General features: G+C 40.2%; 1 protein-coding gene across 2 annotated transcripts in view; it reads right to left on the minus strand.

Annotated features, from left to right (window-relative positions):
- DYNC1LI1 (dynein cytoplasmic 1 light intermediate chain 1) overlaps positions 1-12,582 on the minus strand; it is a 62,439-nt gene that overhangs the window by 19,752 nt on the left and 30,105 nt on the right. For both annotated transcript variants that reach the window (XM_032784146.2, XM_032784147.2), the window contains 2 exons: positions 3,485-3,654; positions 891-984 (listed from right to left, as the gene is read on the minus strand). In XM_032784146.2, the coding sequence (XP_032640037.1) occupies positions 891-984; positions 3,485-3,654 (264 nt within the window). The remainder of the gene's footprint in view (positions 1-890; positions 985-3,484; positions 3,655-12,582) is intronic.

The following is a 12,582-nucleotide window of genomic DNA, read 5'->3' on the forward strand; positions in this document are numbered from 1 at the left end:
TCCGAAAAAAACATTATGGTTGCTCTTTCAAAAGTTTACAACTGAACACTGACTTAATACAGCTTTGAAACTTTTACTATGAATAAGAAAAATACTGCTTTCCCTTTATTTTTTTAGTTTATGTTTAACACAGTACTGTATTTACATTTCTTTTGCGGGGAGGGAGTCTCTGCTGCTGCCTGATAGCATACTTCTTGTTCCAAAGGAGGTGTGTGGTTGACTGGTCAGTTTGTAACTCTGAGGTTCTACTGTAATGTTCCCATTTGTGTTGGAACAATTTTGGGAACTTAAGAAAAACGCTGACAGCTTGAGCATGAACTCTATATCCACATGCCTCTAAAGTAGGCAAAGCCAGCTTATACTTCCAGGTAAAGTTACCCATTTTTTCTACATCTTTAATATTCAAAAAGTCTTGGAGAACTATTCAGTATTGCAAAAGACTAGTCCAATAGTCACGCCAAAATGATTACATGCCTTATAATCAAGTGTACTTGAAGTATACTCAAATGTAAATTGAAGTGAAAATTATCTTGCTGTTAGTAGGCTATTTCAGGGAACATCTTAAACTCAGTTTTAGGGCAACTATTCAGCATTTTATTATGAAAGGGTTGGTGAAGGAAAATCTAGGAAATCTAGTATGCTGGACTTCTCTTCCCGATACCCCCATTTAAAAAAAATAAAAAAATTCCACAACACTTGACAGCATAAAGATGGTTAAACCTGACATGGCCTAGAATCTTAGCTAAGGACCTTAGTTCAGTTAAGCCAGTCACTCAGTATTGAACTCAGGCTAGCTCCTAGAATAGTTGTGTTCAAGCCAAACAAGTTTGTCACATTTTATAAGGATTACAGATACGCCATTATTACATATTTCAACCTTGAAAGGATACATTGTAAACAAAACCGTCGGATATGTGACTGAATGAAGTCAAAGTGTTCATCTCTGTAGTCATGTTCTTTTTCCAGGACACTAATGGCATCACACTGTCAAGTTAAAAAACAGACAGACAAGCAATATTGCATCCTCCAATTAGCAGATGGGAAAAGAAAAAAAAATCAAGACATTTAACCAATTAAGGAACACATTTTTGAACCTACAGCTGACACAGGCAGCATTATAGCCAGCACTAAAGGCAGGGAACAACTGGCTACGGAATGGTAAGAACTGCAAGTTTTTCAGATGCAGTGAAAGACTCACTAGAGCCCTATACAGATACAAAAACGTGTATCCGCATCTGCGGATTTGCAGGGCTCTACACTATGGCCAGGCTACAGCTCCAAGAGCCATTCCTCCCCCTGGTTGGAGCTGGGCTGGGGAGAGCCACAAGAGCAGCTGTGGGGAGGCCGCACAGAGTTGCAGACTCTCCACCTGCCCTCGGCCAGGCAGGGACAAAGTCAAGGGCTACTCTCGGGCTCCATCTTCCCCCTCTCCACAGGTAGGTGGAGGGTTCGCTGTGGCTCCCCAGCTGGGCTCCGTGCTGGCCTGGCTGGGGGCGGAGGGGGATGATTTGTGGAGCTGCTTGGGATCCCCATCCAGGGCAGCTGTTGTGTCCGCTGTGGCTCCCCACAGCTGCCCGCCCAGCTCTTACCATGGCTGGGCTGTGACTATGAGAGCCGCCCACCCTGGCCGGAGCTGGTTTGGGGAAAGCTGTGCTGGCAGCAGTGGGAAGCCTGGGTCCCCCCACTGACCCTAGGCAGGGGGCCCAATCTGCCCCCGGCTTGTGTCCCTGCCCTCTCAGGCTCCCCAGGGCAGGTGGAGGGTCCACGACATGGTTCCTCACAGCTGCCTGCCCAGATCTTACGGTCAGAGCCCTGCGCAGATACAAAATTTGTATCCGCATCTGGCTATTTACAGAAACGGTCCATGGATATAAAGCAGATAGCCCCGGATTTGCAGGCTCTAAGAATCACATAGCGGAGGACTGCCCCTATGCTGAAATCAAAACATGGTACTCTCTGCAGTGGGTTTAGCTATTGTGGTATCAGGGCCATCGAAACACCTAGACATACAAAAATCCTATCTAGCTCTGCAACAACAACAAAAACCACACCACAAGAAAAACAGGGTTTTGACTAAAAAGGTGAAAGCGCTGGCTAAGTGGTGAAGTGACAGTAATAGTATGACAACAAGCTTATTCCCTCATTCCCTGAGAGAGGACACACTGAAAATACAGCTTGCTTATGTCGATGACCATTGAAGGGCCAAAAGGAAACAGATCCCAAGAGAACCATACCCAAATCCACCTTGCAAAGAAGGTGGGTCACCCAACTACTTATGAAAAAGTGAGGGAGAAGAGATTATCAGAAGAATCCTAAAAACTGGGAAATATAATGCAGAAACACCTAAACTGCTAACCAAAGAACTCAACTCAATTTTTTTTTGCAATACTCTCCATTTATAAGAGGGAGGTCAGAGTACATTAAAATATGTATGTGGCTTCATTTTCATGTGACAAGTCAATTTTAAACAATTCAGCAAGATAGGAAAATCCTACCTAAAAGATGGAATTGTATTTGTGTAATTTGTTTTAAAGAAACCCAGAACAGGCTGTAGATGTGCTGGTGGCGCCGGCATTTTCTGTAGCCATGTCAGATTTATTTTGGAAAGCCTAGACACATCACAGAGCTGCTTCTGTTAGCAGAAGTGAGCCAATTACTAATTAAATAAGAATTCAACTTCTGGTCTGCGCGCACGCGCACACACACAAAGGTGAAAAACTGCTTGACTAACAGCTGCACCATGAGCATGAATCAGTCTCAGGGGATAATGATTTTGATAAAGCTCAGAATTTGTTTTGTTTGTTTTTTATTTGCAAAGTTTGGTTCTTCTGCTCTTGATACCAATGTCTTTGAAAACTATGCTCATTTTGCTTGATTAAATCAATCTTCAAAAGATTTACTAGAATTAGGATGATAAAGATGTTAACAAGGTATTTTTTTAATTTATAAATTGATGACCTGCCTGTGATCAAGTACTGTCAGCTGCTTTTAGTTACATCTTCCACATCTCACCTGAGGACCTAAAAATAAACCAATTCCTAAAACTTCAGGGAAAATCTAAAATTTGGTACTTCCTTACTTTAGGAAGCTTGATTTGCAATCCTATGCTAAGTAGCCTCCGAACATTTATATGATTTTACCCTTATTTCAACTTTCTAGATAGTAAAATTGACTCTCCTCCCAGAAGTGCCATTATGTTTTGAACACATCTGAAGTAAAAGAATACAAACAATAGCACCTCATGTCTAGCTATTTATTTACTAGCATCGACATTCAGAAAAGTGTTAATTCATTTCAAGGGAGAAAAATGCCTAGGCTCCACAAAAAGTGGCTTTTAAAAATTTTTATCAGGGAAAAAACAAGGTATTTATAATCTAGAGTGCTTTCTTCAGTTTAGAAGAGCCAAATATTGCCAGCCATCCATAACCAGAAGCACACTTCTAAAGTAAAATATGCAAAAACAATTCTAAAATTTGAAACAAACCTTTGTGCAAACTACTACTACTGGAATGCCTAAGTTACATGTTAGTGTATCTGCACCCAACGGCAAAATCACACTGTCATCTTTGTCTTCCTGTATTGATGTATTTCTTCTCTGTGGAGAAGCTGGAAAATCTTCTCCTGGTTCTATATATTCCTGGAAATCTCTTACCACTGAAATGAAAGAAAAACATTAATCTTTAATGGCAGCCACTTATTTCAACAATAACTATTCCCACTGACAAAATCCACTTACTGTACACTACACAGCAAGTGTTTGTTCATGTTTAAAAAGCTCAAAAAAGCGCATGAAACACTACCAGTAATGTTTGGCCTGTACAGTGCAGAAGAATACTAGTAAGTCTAGTATCTGATACATCCATGACTGGAAAGAAATGTACAGCAAGATATTAAGTTTACTAAAGAATTAAGAGCACTGTCAATACACAGGACACTATAAATCCAACTATTGTTTAGATTCCACTGTGGAAGTGTTTAGAGGTCTCATTTTCCCACTGCAACACGCACTACACACCCAATGAAAAGGTAAGCTCTGCTCTTTGAGGCAGACGCTATTTAAAGTATATCATGAGACAGAGTGGATATAAGCAGATGAAGGTGAACAGCAACAGTGAGAATTATGATTAGCAGAAGCAGCAGTATTCACTGTAGACAATCTGCCTAGCTGTTGTGTTGGGCCAGTGAAACTAAAATCAGGAATAGTCATCCAAATTTTTACATCTCTTTACAAATACACGGTAACAAGCAACAAAAATAGAAGGGAATATATCACAGTAAGACAGTAATACGTCACTAATTTCCACTAACTATAGAATAACTATCTGTTGGTCAATTGGTAAAGTGAACAACCCCCTTCACCCGATAGACCACAAAGTAATTTAATTTTATTTTGGCCACTATAGTGTTTAACATTATACCCTGAATATTTTAACACTATAGTAGGAAGGAGTGTCACTACAGAATTTTTCTATTATATCTGAAAGCCTAAACCAGACCATACTATTTGTGTGAATTACAAACTGCATGGATTAGCAAAGTACACAGAACTTCTACTAAACTACTATTGAAACTCCTTTTTGTAAAGTTCACTATGGTACAGAGAACAATGACTATGGAACAGGCAGAATAGTGGTAGATAAAAAGATAAAAATTGTATGCAGCAATATAAATTTCACTTAAAACATTAAGAAAAGCTTAAGGCGGCATGACTAAGCATTCCAAAGTTAGGAAGTGGTAACACCATAAGGTTGTAACCTTAATTCTATCCTCCTGCACACATTCAATAGTTTAATTACATAACCACATTTTATTCCTCAAATACACCATATTTTCTACAACCCTAGACATTCAAACTTTTTTCATTTCTGTACATATATGCATATATGTATTATACTAATTGTGTAAACCGTTTTCTTTTCAAACGGCCACACAGCCTGCTTTAGCTGCATTTCAGACAGCAAGATGGTTAATTATGAGATTAATTTCATAAAAATTTGCTGGTACAGCAGGACATTATAATTCACAACTATGAGCTTATGGTATTCATATTCTTTGAACAACATAATAGTAGTCAATTACATTAAAATTCTCTAGGTGAAGATAAAAGGGGAAACTAGGGACAACATCATGGTAGGGGTATAGACATCAGGAGGAAGACATGGATGAGGCATTTCTAGAACAAGTAGCACATACCCAAAACACAAGACCTGGTTAGTAACAGGGGACTTTATCTACCCAGATATCTGTTGGTACAGTAATATGACAAAACAAAATCTCCTATGAGTTACTGAAATACATTGGAGTCAACTTCTTATTTCAGAAAGTGGAGGAAGTAACTAGGGGGAACCCATTTTACACTTGATTCTGAGTAACAGGGAAGCACTGGCTGTTAATCTGAAGTTAGAAGGGAAGTTAGGTGAAAATGATCATGAAATGATGATTTCACAATTCTAAGAAAACTGTCAGAGCAGCAGAATAAGGAATATAGACTTCAAAAAAGTGAACTTTAACAAACTCGGAGAATTGGTAGGTAGGGTCCCACAGGAAGAATATTGAGAGGAAAAAAAAGGACTTCAGGAGAGCTGGCAGTTTCTCAATGAGATAATATTAAAAGCACAACAGCAAACTGTCCCAATGAGAAGGAAAAATTGGAAGAATAATAAAAGATCAATTTGATTCCACCAGGAGCTCTAATGACTTGAAAATCAAAAGGGAATCCGACAAAAAATAGGAAGATTAACAAATTATAAAGGATGGATAAAATAGAATAGCAGAAGCACATAGGGACAAAATCAGAAAGGCAAAGGCATAAAATGAGTTACACTTATCAAGGGACATAAAAGGCAACAAGATAAGGTACTATATTAGGACCAAGCAAAAGATGACGGAAAGTGTAGGTCCAATATTTAGCAGAGAAAGAGAGCTAATTATGGTTACTATCAAGAAGGCTGAGGTGTTAAATGCCTATTTGGTTTCAGTCTTCACTAAAAAGGTTAACTGTAACTAGATGCTTAACACAATATTAACAAGTAGGAAGGAACATAAACCAGAATACAGTAAGACGTTAAAGAATATTTAGATAAGTTAGATGTATTCAACTCAGTAGGCCCTGATGAAATTCACTCTTGGGTACTTAAGGAACTAACTGGCTAAAGCAATCTCAGAACCATTAGCTATTATCATTGAGAACTCATGGAAGATAGGTAAGGTGCCAGAAGACTGAGGAAGGGCAAATATAGTACATTAAAAAGGAGAACAAAAGAATCCACAAGTTTCAGACCAGTCAACCTAGCTTCACAATACTTGGAAAGATACTGGAATAAATTATTAAACCATCAGTTTGTAAGCAGCTAGAGAATAAGGTTATAAGGAACAGTCTGCATGGATTTATCAAGAGCCAAACATGCCAAAGCACCGTAATTTCCTTCTTCGATAGGGTTACTGGATAAGGGTAAGCAGTAGATGTCATATCTTGATTTTAGTAAGGCTTTTGACATAATCCTAACAGGAACTTTCATAGGCAAACTAGGGAAATGTTGTCTAGATGAAATTACTGCAAGGTGGGAGCACGAACGATTGAAAGACCATACTCAAAGTAGTTACCAATTGTTTGCTGTCAAACTGGGGGGATGTATCTAGTGGGGTCCCACATGAGTCTGTCTGATACTATTCAATACTTGTATTAATAACTTGATTAATGGAGTAGAGAGTAGGTTTATAAAATCTGGAGATGATACCAAGCTGGGAGGGGCTGAAAGCACTTTGGAGGACAGAGTTAGAATTCAAAATGACTGACAAATTGGAGAATTGGTCCTAAATCAACAAGACGAAATTCAGTAAAGACAAATGCAAAGCATTTCACTTAGGAAAAAAATATCAAATGCACAAATACAAAATGGGGGATAACTGGCTAGGCAGTACTACCATTCAAATGGATCTGGGGGTAACAGTGGATCACAAACTGAATAAGAGTCAAAAAATAATGTGATTCAGTTGCGAAAAAAAGTTTATCATTCTGCAATATATTAACAGCAGAGTCTTAATAATAATAATATTTGGATGTGAAAGTTATTGGTAGCCCCCTTAACAGCTTACAAGCAGCCAGTAGGGGGAAGCAGAAACCGCACATACACAGTAGCCTGAACTTTTGAACCGTCTCCCCTTATCAGTTTTGAGGCAGTTGAAGCTGGTTCTTAGCTGGTTTTTGCTGAACAGGTTGCAGAAGTACGGGATCTGGCAACCACCAATCAAGCGTTAACACAGCAAGGGTCTTTGTCTGAATGTGTATAAAAAGTTTGTGAAATTTGTATGAGACAGTTTTTTGTACCAAGGTACAAGGCTCCCCTTTCTTCTGCAGAATAAAGCAACCTTTCCTTATCCCTGTCTGGCTCTCATTGGCTCTCAGCTAGGCGGACCAGACATTTCGGTAACAGTTTCTGACGACCCCAGATGGGACTCTCCTAGCTCGGACATCGGACTCCGGACGGCTGCGGTGAACTAGGAGCGGCGCCACTGGGGTGCTTAACCCCTCTTCCTCACTTCGCCACGGCCCCTGGGGTTCGTGCTCCGATAAGGAGAGCCTAATAGCATAAGGAAATGCTATCTGGTTCTGTTCCGTTTTGGTTAACCGGTTACTGTTTTTCTGCTGTATACATTTGGGCGTTAGGTGTGTGGGCGGAACTGAGCCTCTCATTCGTAATTCCTCAGGGTGGAAGCCATAGTGTGCGATGAAGCTCTGAGGTCGAATTGAGATCCTTCTGACCCGTCCCCTGTAACGGTCAGTGTAATAGAGGTAGAAAATTCTGGATTAGACCATAATTCCCTCTGCTCTCTGTGTAATTCTCTGTTTGAGTGTCAGAAGACAGATGGGTGGGTCTCTGGGTAAACCCTCTAAAGATAGCCCTTTGGATTATATATTAAATAAATGGCCCCTTGCCCGGTGTTCAGAAAGGAATGTCAAAGAGGAACCGTTTATTCTTGTCTTCTGGACTCTGGAGCTGCCCTCTTCACTGTTACTGTCAAACCGAAGAAGGGCAGACCTCTGTTTTTTTGTCTTTCAGATAATCAGAGAAAACTGATGCCATCTGAACAGCATTCAACGTATCATGCTTTTACTGGCACAATAGGAATTATGTTTTGTGTTCTATGTTCTGTCTTGTGGTTTTGTCTCGTGGCCAGAATTGTTGTGTTTAGTGTTTTCATGGGATGGTCTGGTTTGGAATCAAGCAGAGGGGTTGGATTAAAATGCAGATACTTGTTTTATTCAACTTGGAATACAAAGTGTTTGGATAAATCAGGAAAATGTGATACTAAAATCTAATACATTTCTTTAAGTAAGAAAAAGAAACTTCATTGGCCAAATCTTTTAGTTGAAAATTGTATAAAAGTTGCATACCAACGCTTTGGAATAGGACATGAAAAGTTAATACCATCCCCACTATTGTACATGGAATCCTTCCTTGGGCTACCTCAAGATTTCTAGCCAGAGTCTAGGATGGTGCGCAATATATTGAATAGAGGTTGGTATTGCCTCAGTGACTCCTCAACAATGGGTGTGCTATGTCTTGGCTTTCTGCTCCAAACTCTGTAATAAAGTATGTTAGTGGAAGGGTTATGGGGCATAATTGATAACTAAGACTAATGTACTGTATAATGGCAATGTTTATGTGTTCATGGTTGGGAAAAAGGTGTATGAGTGGAAGTTTCCTTTGTAGGTTAAAAGAAGTCAAGAAGGGAAGAAGGAAAAAGCAGAATGAATTAACTGGAAAAAGAAAAGAAAAAAAAAAATAGCTAGCAAGCTCAGGCTAAAGACAAGACACTGGCTCCATTCAAGGACACTGCTCACAGCTAAGACTTGGCTGACAACCAAGAAAAGGGGCGGGGCTTGAATGTGTCCAAGCAGCTATGAGATCTGCAAAACACCGCCAAGCACTAATGAAATGTGTTAGGTTTCTTTTCTCACAGGTAAAGAAGCGCTACCCAAAGACCCTAGCAGCCCTGCCTCTCCTTAGATCCAATCTCCTGGTTCCATGTAAAGATCCACCAACAAAGACTGCTTGCCTCCATGGTGGAAAGACCCTTATTAAGTCCTGCTGACTACCAACACCGCTGTGAAGTGCCAGAGACTGACTGCGTGGACCCAGGATTCTCACTGCAAAAAGACCTCTCCATCTCGGAAGGATTTTCCAACTGATGATTAGCCTAGTCCTCCTTCTAGCTCTGCTGTGCCTTCTGGACAGCAGGGAAAAAGGACAAGGTGAATGCTAGTAACCTCTCCCTTGTCCACTGACAGATCTACTTTGACTTTGAATTTTTCTAGAAGAAGCAAAACCATTACAGGGTGATGTGCTGGTAACCTCTCCCCTGTAGGATGCTGAACCACGACTGTTTCGGGGAAGAAGGAACACTCACTCCACTGACATTGCCAAAGTCCAGGAATTCCTGACTAGAAAGGACATTAAGAACTGATCCTGGTGAAGAAACAAAGAATTATACACGGCAGGAAGAAATCTGTGGGACTCATGCTTGGGAATGTGGTATTGATTGGATTTTGGGGTTTATTCTACAGGCTATGCCCTGTGTTCTGGATAAATCCTTCAGCATCTATTGCTCTCCCTAATTGGATTTTAAACAACAAATATCAAAGGCACCTTGTTGCCACTGCCTCTGCCATCTCCTCCATTACACTATCACCCGTGTAATACATCCAAATACAGATAATGCTATATACCAATGGCCAAGGCCTTCACCCTTTAGTGATTTATTTAAAGACTGTTTGGAAAAGAAAAAATATTTTTAAAGTTCAGGATATCCCATATAAGTGAACAACTGAGTGGAGAATAAATGGATCAGTGAAAACAGAAGTATATGATATCACTACAAATGAACCCCAAGGATCTGTAATTGAAATTGATGGGTTTCACAGTGAAGTAGATATGACGGCTATTCCTGGAATTTATACTGTGTTACATGAAAGAAGCCCTTATTGTTATTTGGTCACCCAATTAGTGAATAATTAAACAAATACCCAAAGAGTTTGTTCTGCCACTGGAAATTTTCGCTGTATTGAAACCATTCCAGTGACTAATAATGTAACTTGTACCTTATTGCAATACACTCCCTCCTATGCTATTAATGTCAATGCCTTTTGAAAGTATCTGAAAATAGTTAAACAACAGATGTGATATAGTACTACACCAAGGAGAGATGGTATTGAATATCACTGAGTCTGCGAAGGCATTGTAGTGGGATCTAATATGTTTGGAAATTCAGGATTTCCTGAATGACCAGCTGATGGCCATTTGGAGTGATCTTGAGTACCAGACTTGGCCCACTGCCCTTACAGACACATCAGGAGTACCATCTGATCTGTGGTCATGGAGACATACTTGGACACTTTCTGGGTGGAAGTGTGGACATTCACAGTGCTCCTTCCAAGCATTTGGACCGGTTAGGGGGGTATGGGCTCCCACATATCGAATCCTGACGGGTCCATGGGGAGGATGCATGTGGGACTGGATTATTCACCGTGACATCTGGGAAATTAGACCACCTGGTATACCTAATTAATTTATAGTCAGTGCCCCTAGAATAACACCTGACATTTTGGATAGGAATAGGGAGTTAATGGACATTTTGACTGTTAGAACCCCTGCAGCCTCAGTGTATCTGTAACTGAAGCCAGGGGAAGTTGTCATTGTTCATGATAACGTTTGCTGGGAAGGTAGAGGACAAGGAACTATCCTGACAGGACACTTACTTTTTCAAGCTAAAGACAGCTGTGTGTATGTTAAAACCACCACATTGCAAGATATACATTTTAATCTCATTACCACTGCAGGCAATCATATTGTTTACTGGCCTGCAAATAGAATTTTGCAAGTAGCCTTAGGTTAGGTTCCAGATATTTTTTAATTGGACTAGTTTAGTACCTGAATGGTTTCAAGATTTGCTTTCATTTACTTCAGAGATTCTTTGAACCTCTGGTAACAAAGAGCAAATTTATGTTTCAAAATATATATCTAGCTGAAAACAACGCCTTTCATACAGCTTATAGAATGTTTACTTTATGTACTAAGTATGATGTATTGTGCTTTGTGACCAAAACTGTACAACAACCCCATCATATTATTGCTATGGGAATGTTATTGCTTGTATTAATGTTAGTTAGTTTAGGATTATGTTATTGTTGTTGTAAAAGACATAATAGCAATACCTTTCAAGTCCATGCTAATCACGCATTGTCATTACATCCAATCAAAACCCCTAAGGTTGAAACATCTGATGTAGAATCAGAAATCCATGGCTTAATGCAAATAGAAGTTTGAAAATATCTGTTGTACTAGAAGTACAAAAGGGGGGAGTGTGGAAGTACAGAAAGAACTGACAGGGATTTGTAGGGGATCTTAATGCATGACAGTGTTCGCAAGAGTAGACCAGCTATAACCTTAATAATGCGAGATTTGTAGAAGCAAGGATTGTGCGAGGCAAGTGGAAAAGAACTATGTGAGAAGTTGTTTTTCGACCTTGTGTAGATAATACAATATGTAGACTGGCGTCTCTCAGAAGTGAGAAAAACAAGATATCAGGATGACCTATGTATAAACAAAATGCAGCTGTTTTCCACACTCTCTCTTGATCATACCCTTAATTTTGAGAACCTCCTCCCAGACCTTGGGTCATGGTTTACTGGCCTTTTCCGTTCAATTGTCAAATGGATTATTTTCTCACTTTTCTTCCTATGTATTATTTGGGTAATAATGCAATGTGCAAAATGTCTCTGTAATGCTGTGACTAGGGACTCTGCTGCCCATACAAAAGACCAGTATCTATCCCTCCAGCTTGATCGCAAATTGCGTGACAGGCCTGACAATCTGCGCTTGTCAGGCCCGAAGGGAGGACTGTGAAAGTTACTGGTAGTCCCCCTTAACAGCTTAAAGCAGCCAGTAGGCGGAAGCAGAAGCTGCACATACACAGTAGCCTGAACTCCTGAACTGTCTCCCCTTATCAGTTTTGAGGCAGTTGAAGCTGGTTCTTAACCAGTTTTTTGCTGAACAGGTTGCAGAAGGACGGGATCTGGCAACCACCAATCAAGCGTTAACACAGCAAGGGTCTTTGTCTGAATGTGTATAAAAAGTTTGTATGAGACAGTTTTTTGTACCAAGGTACAAGGCTCTCCTTTCTTCTGCAGAATAAAGCAACCTTTCCTTATCCCTGTCTGGCTGTCATTGGCTCTCAGCTAGGCGGACCCGACATTTCGGTAACAGTTTCTAGGAGATATATCAATCTCTTAGAACTGGAAGGGACCTTGAAAGGTCATCAAGTCCAGCCCCCTACTTTCATTAGCAGGACCAAGTACTGATTTTTGCCCCAGATCCCTAAGTGGCCACCTCAAGGACTGAACTCACAACCCTGGGTTTAGCAGGCCAATGCTCAAACCATTGAGCTATCCCTCCCACACAAGAAAGACATAGGAGGTAACTGTACCACTCTACTTGGCACTGGTGAAGCCTCATCTGGATTAGTGTGTACAACTTCATGCACCACTCTTTAGGAAAGAGGCGGACAAACTGGAGAGTCCAG

The sequence above is a fragment of the Chelonoidis abingdonii genome, chromosome 2 (genome assembly GCF_003597395.2).
Source record: "Chelonoidis abingdonii isolate Lonesome George chromosome 2, CheloAbing_2.0, whole genome shotgun sequence".
Lineage (NCBI taxonomy): Eukaryota > Metazoa > Chordata > Testudines > Testudinidae > Chelonoidis > Chelonoidis abingdonii.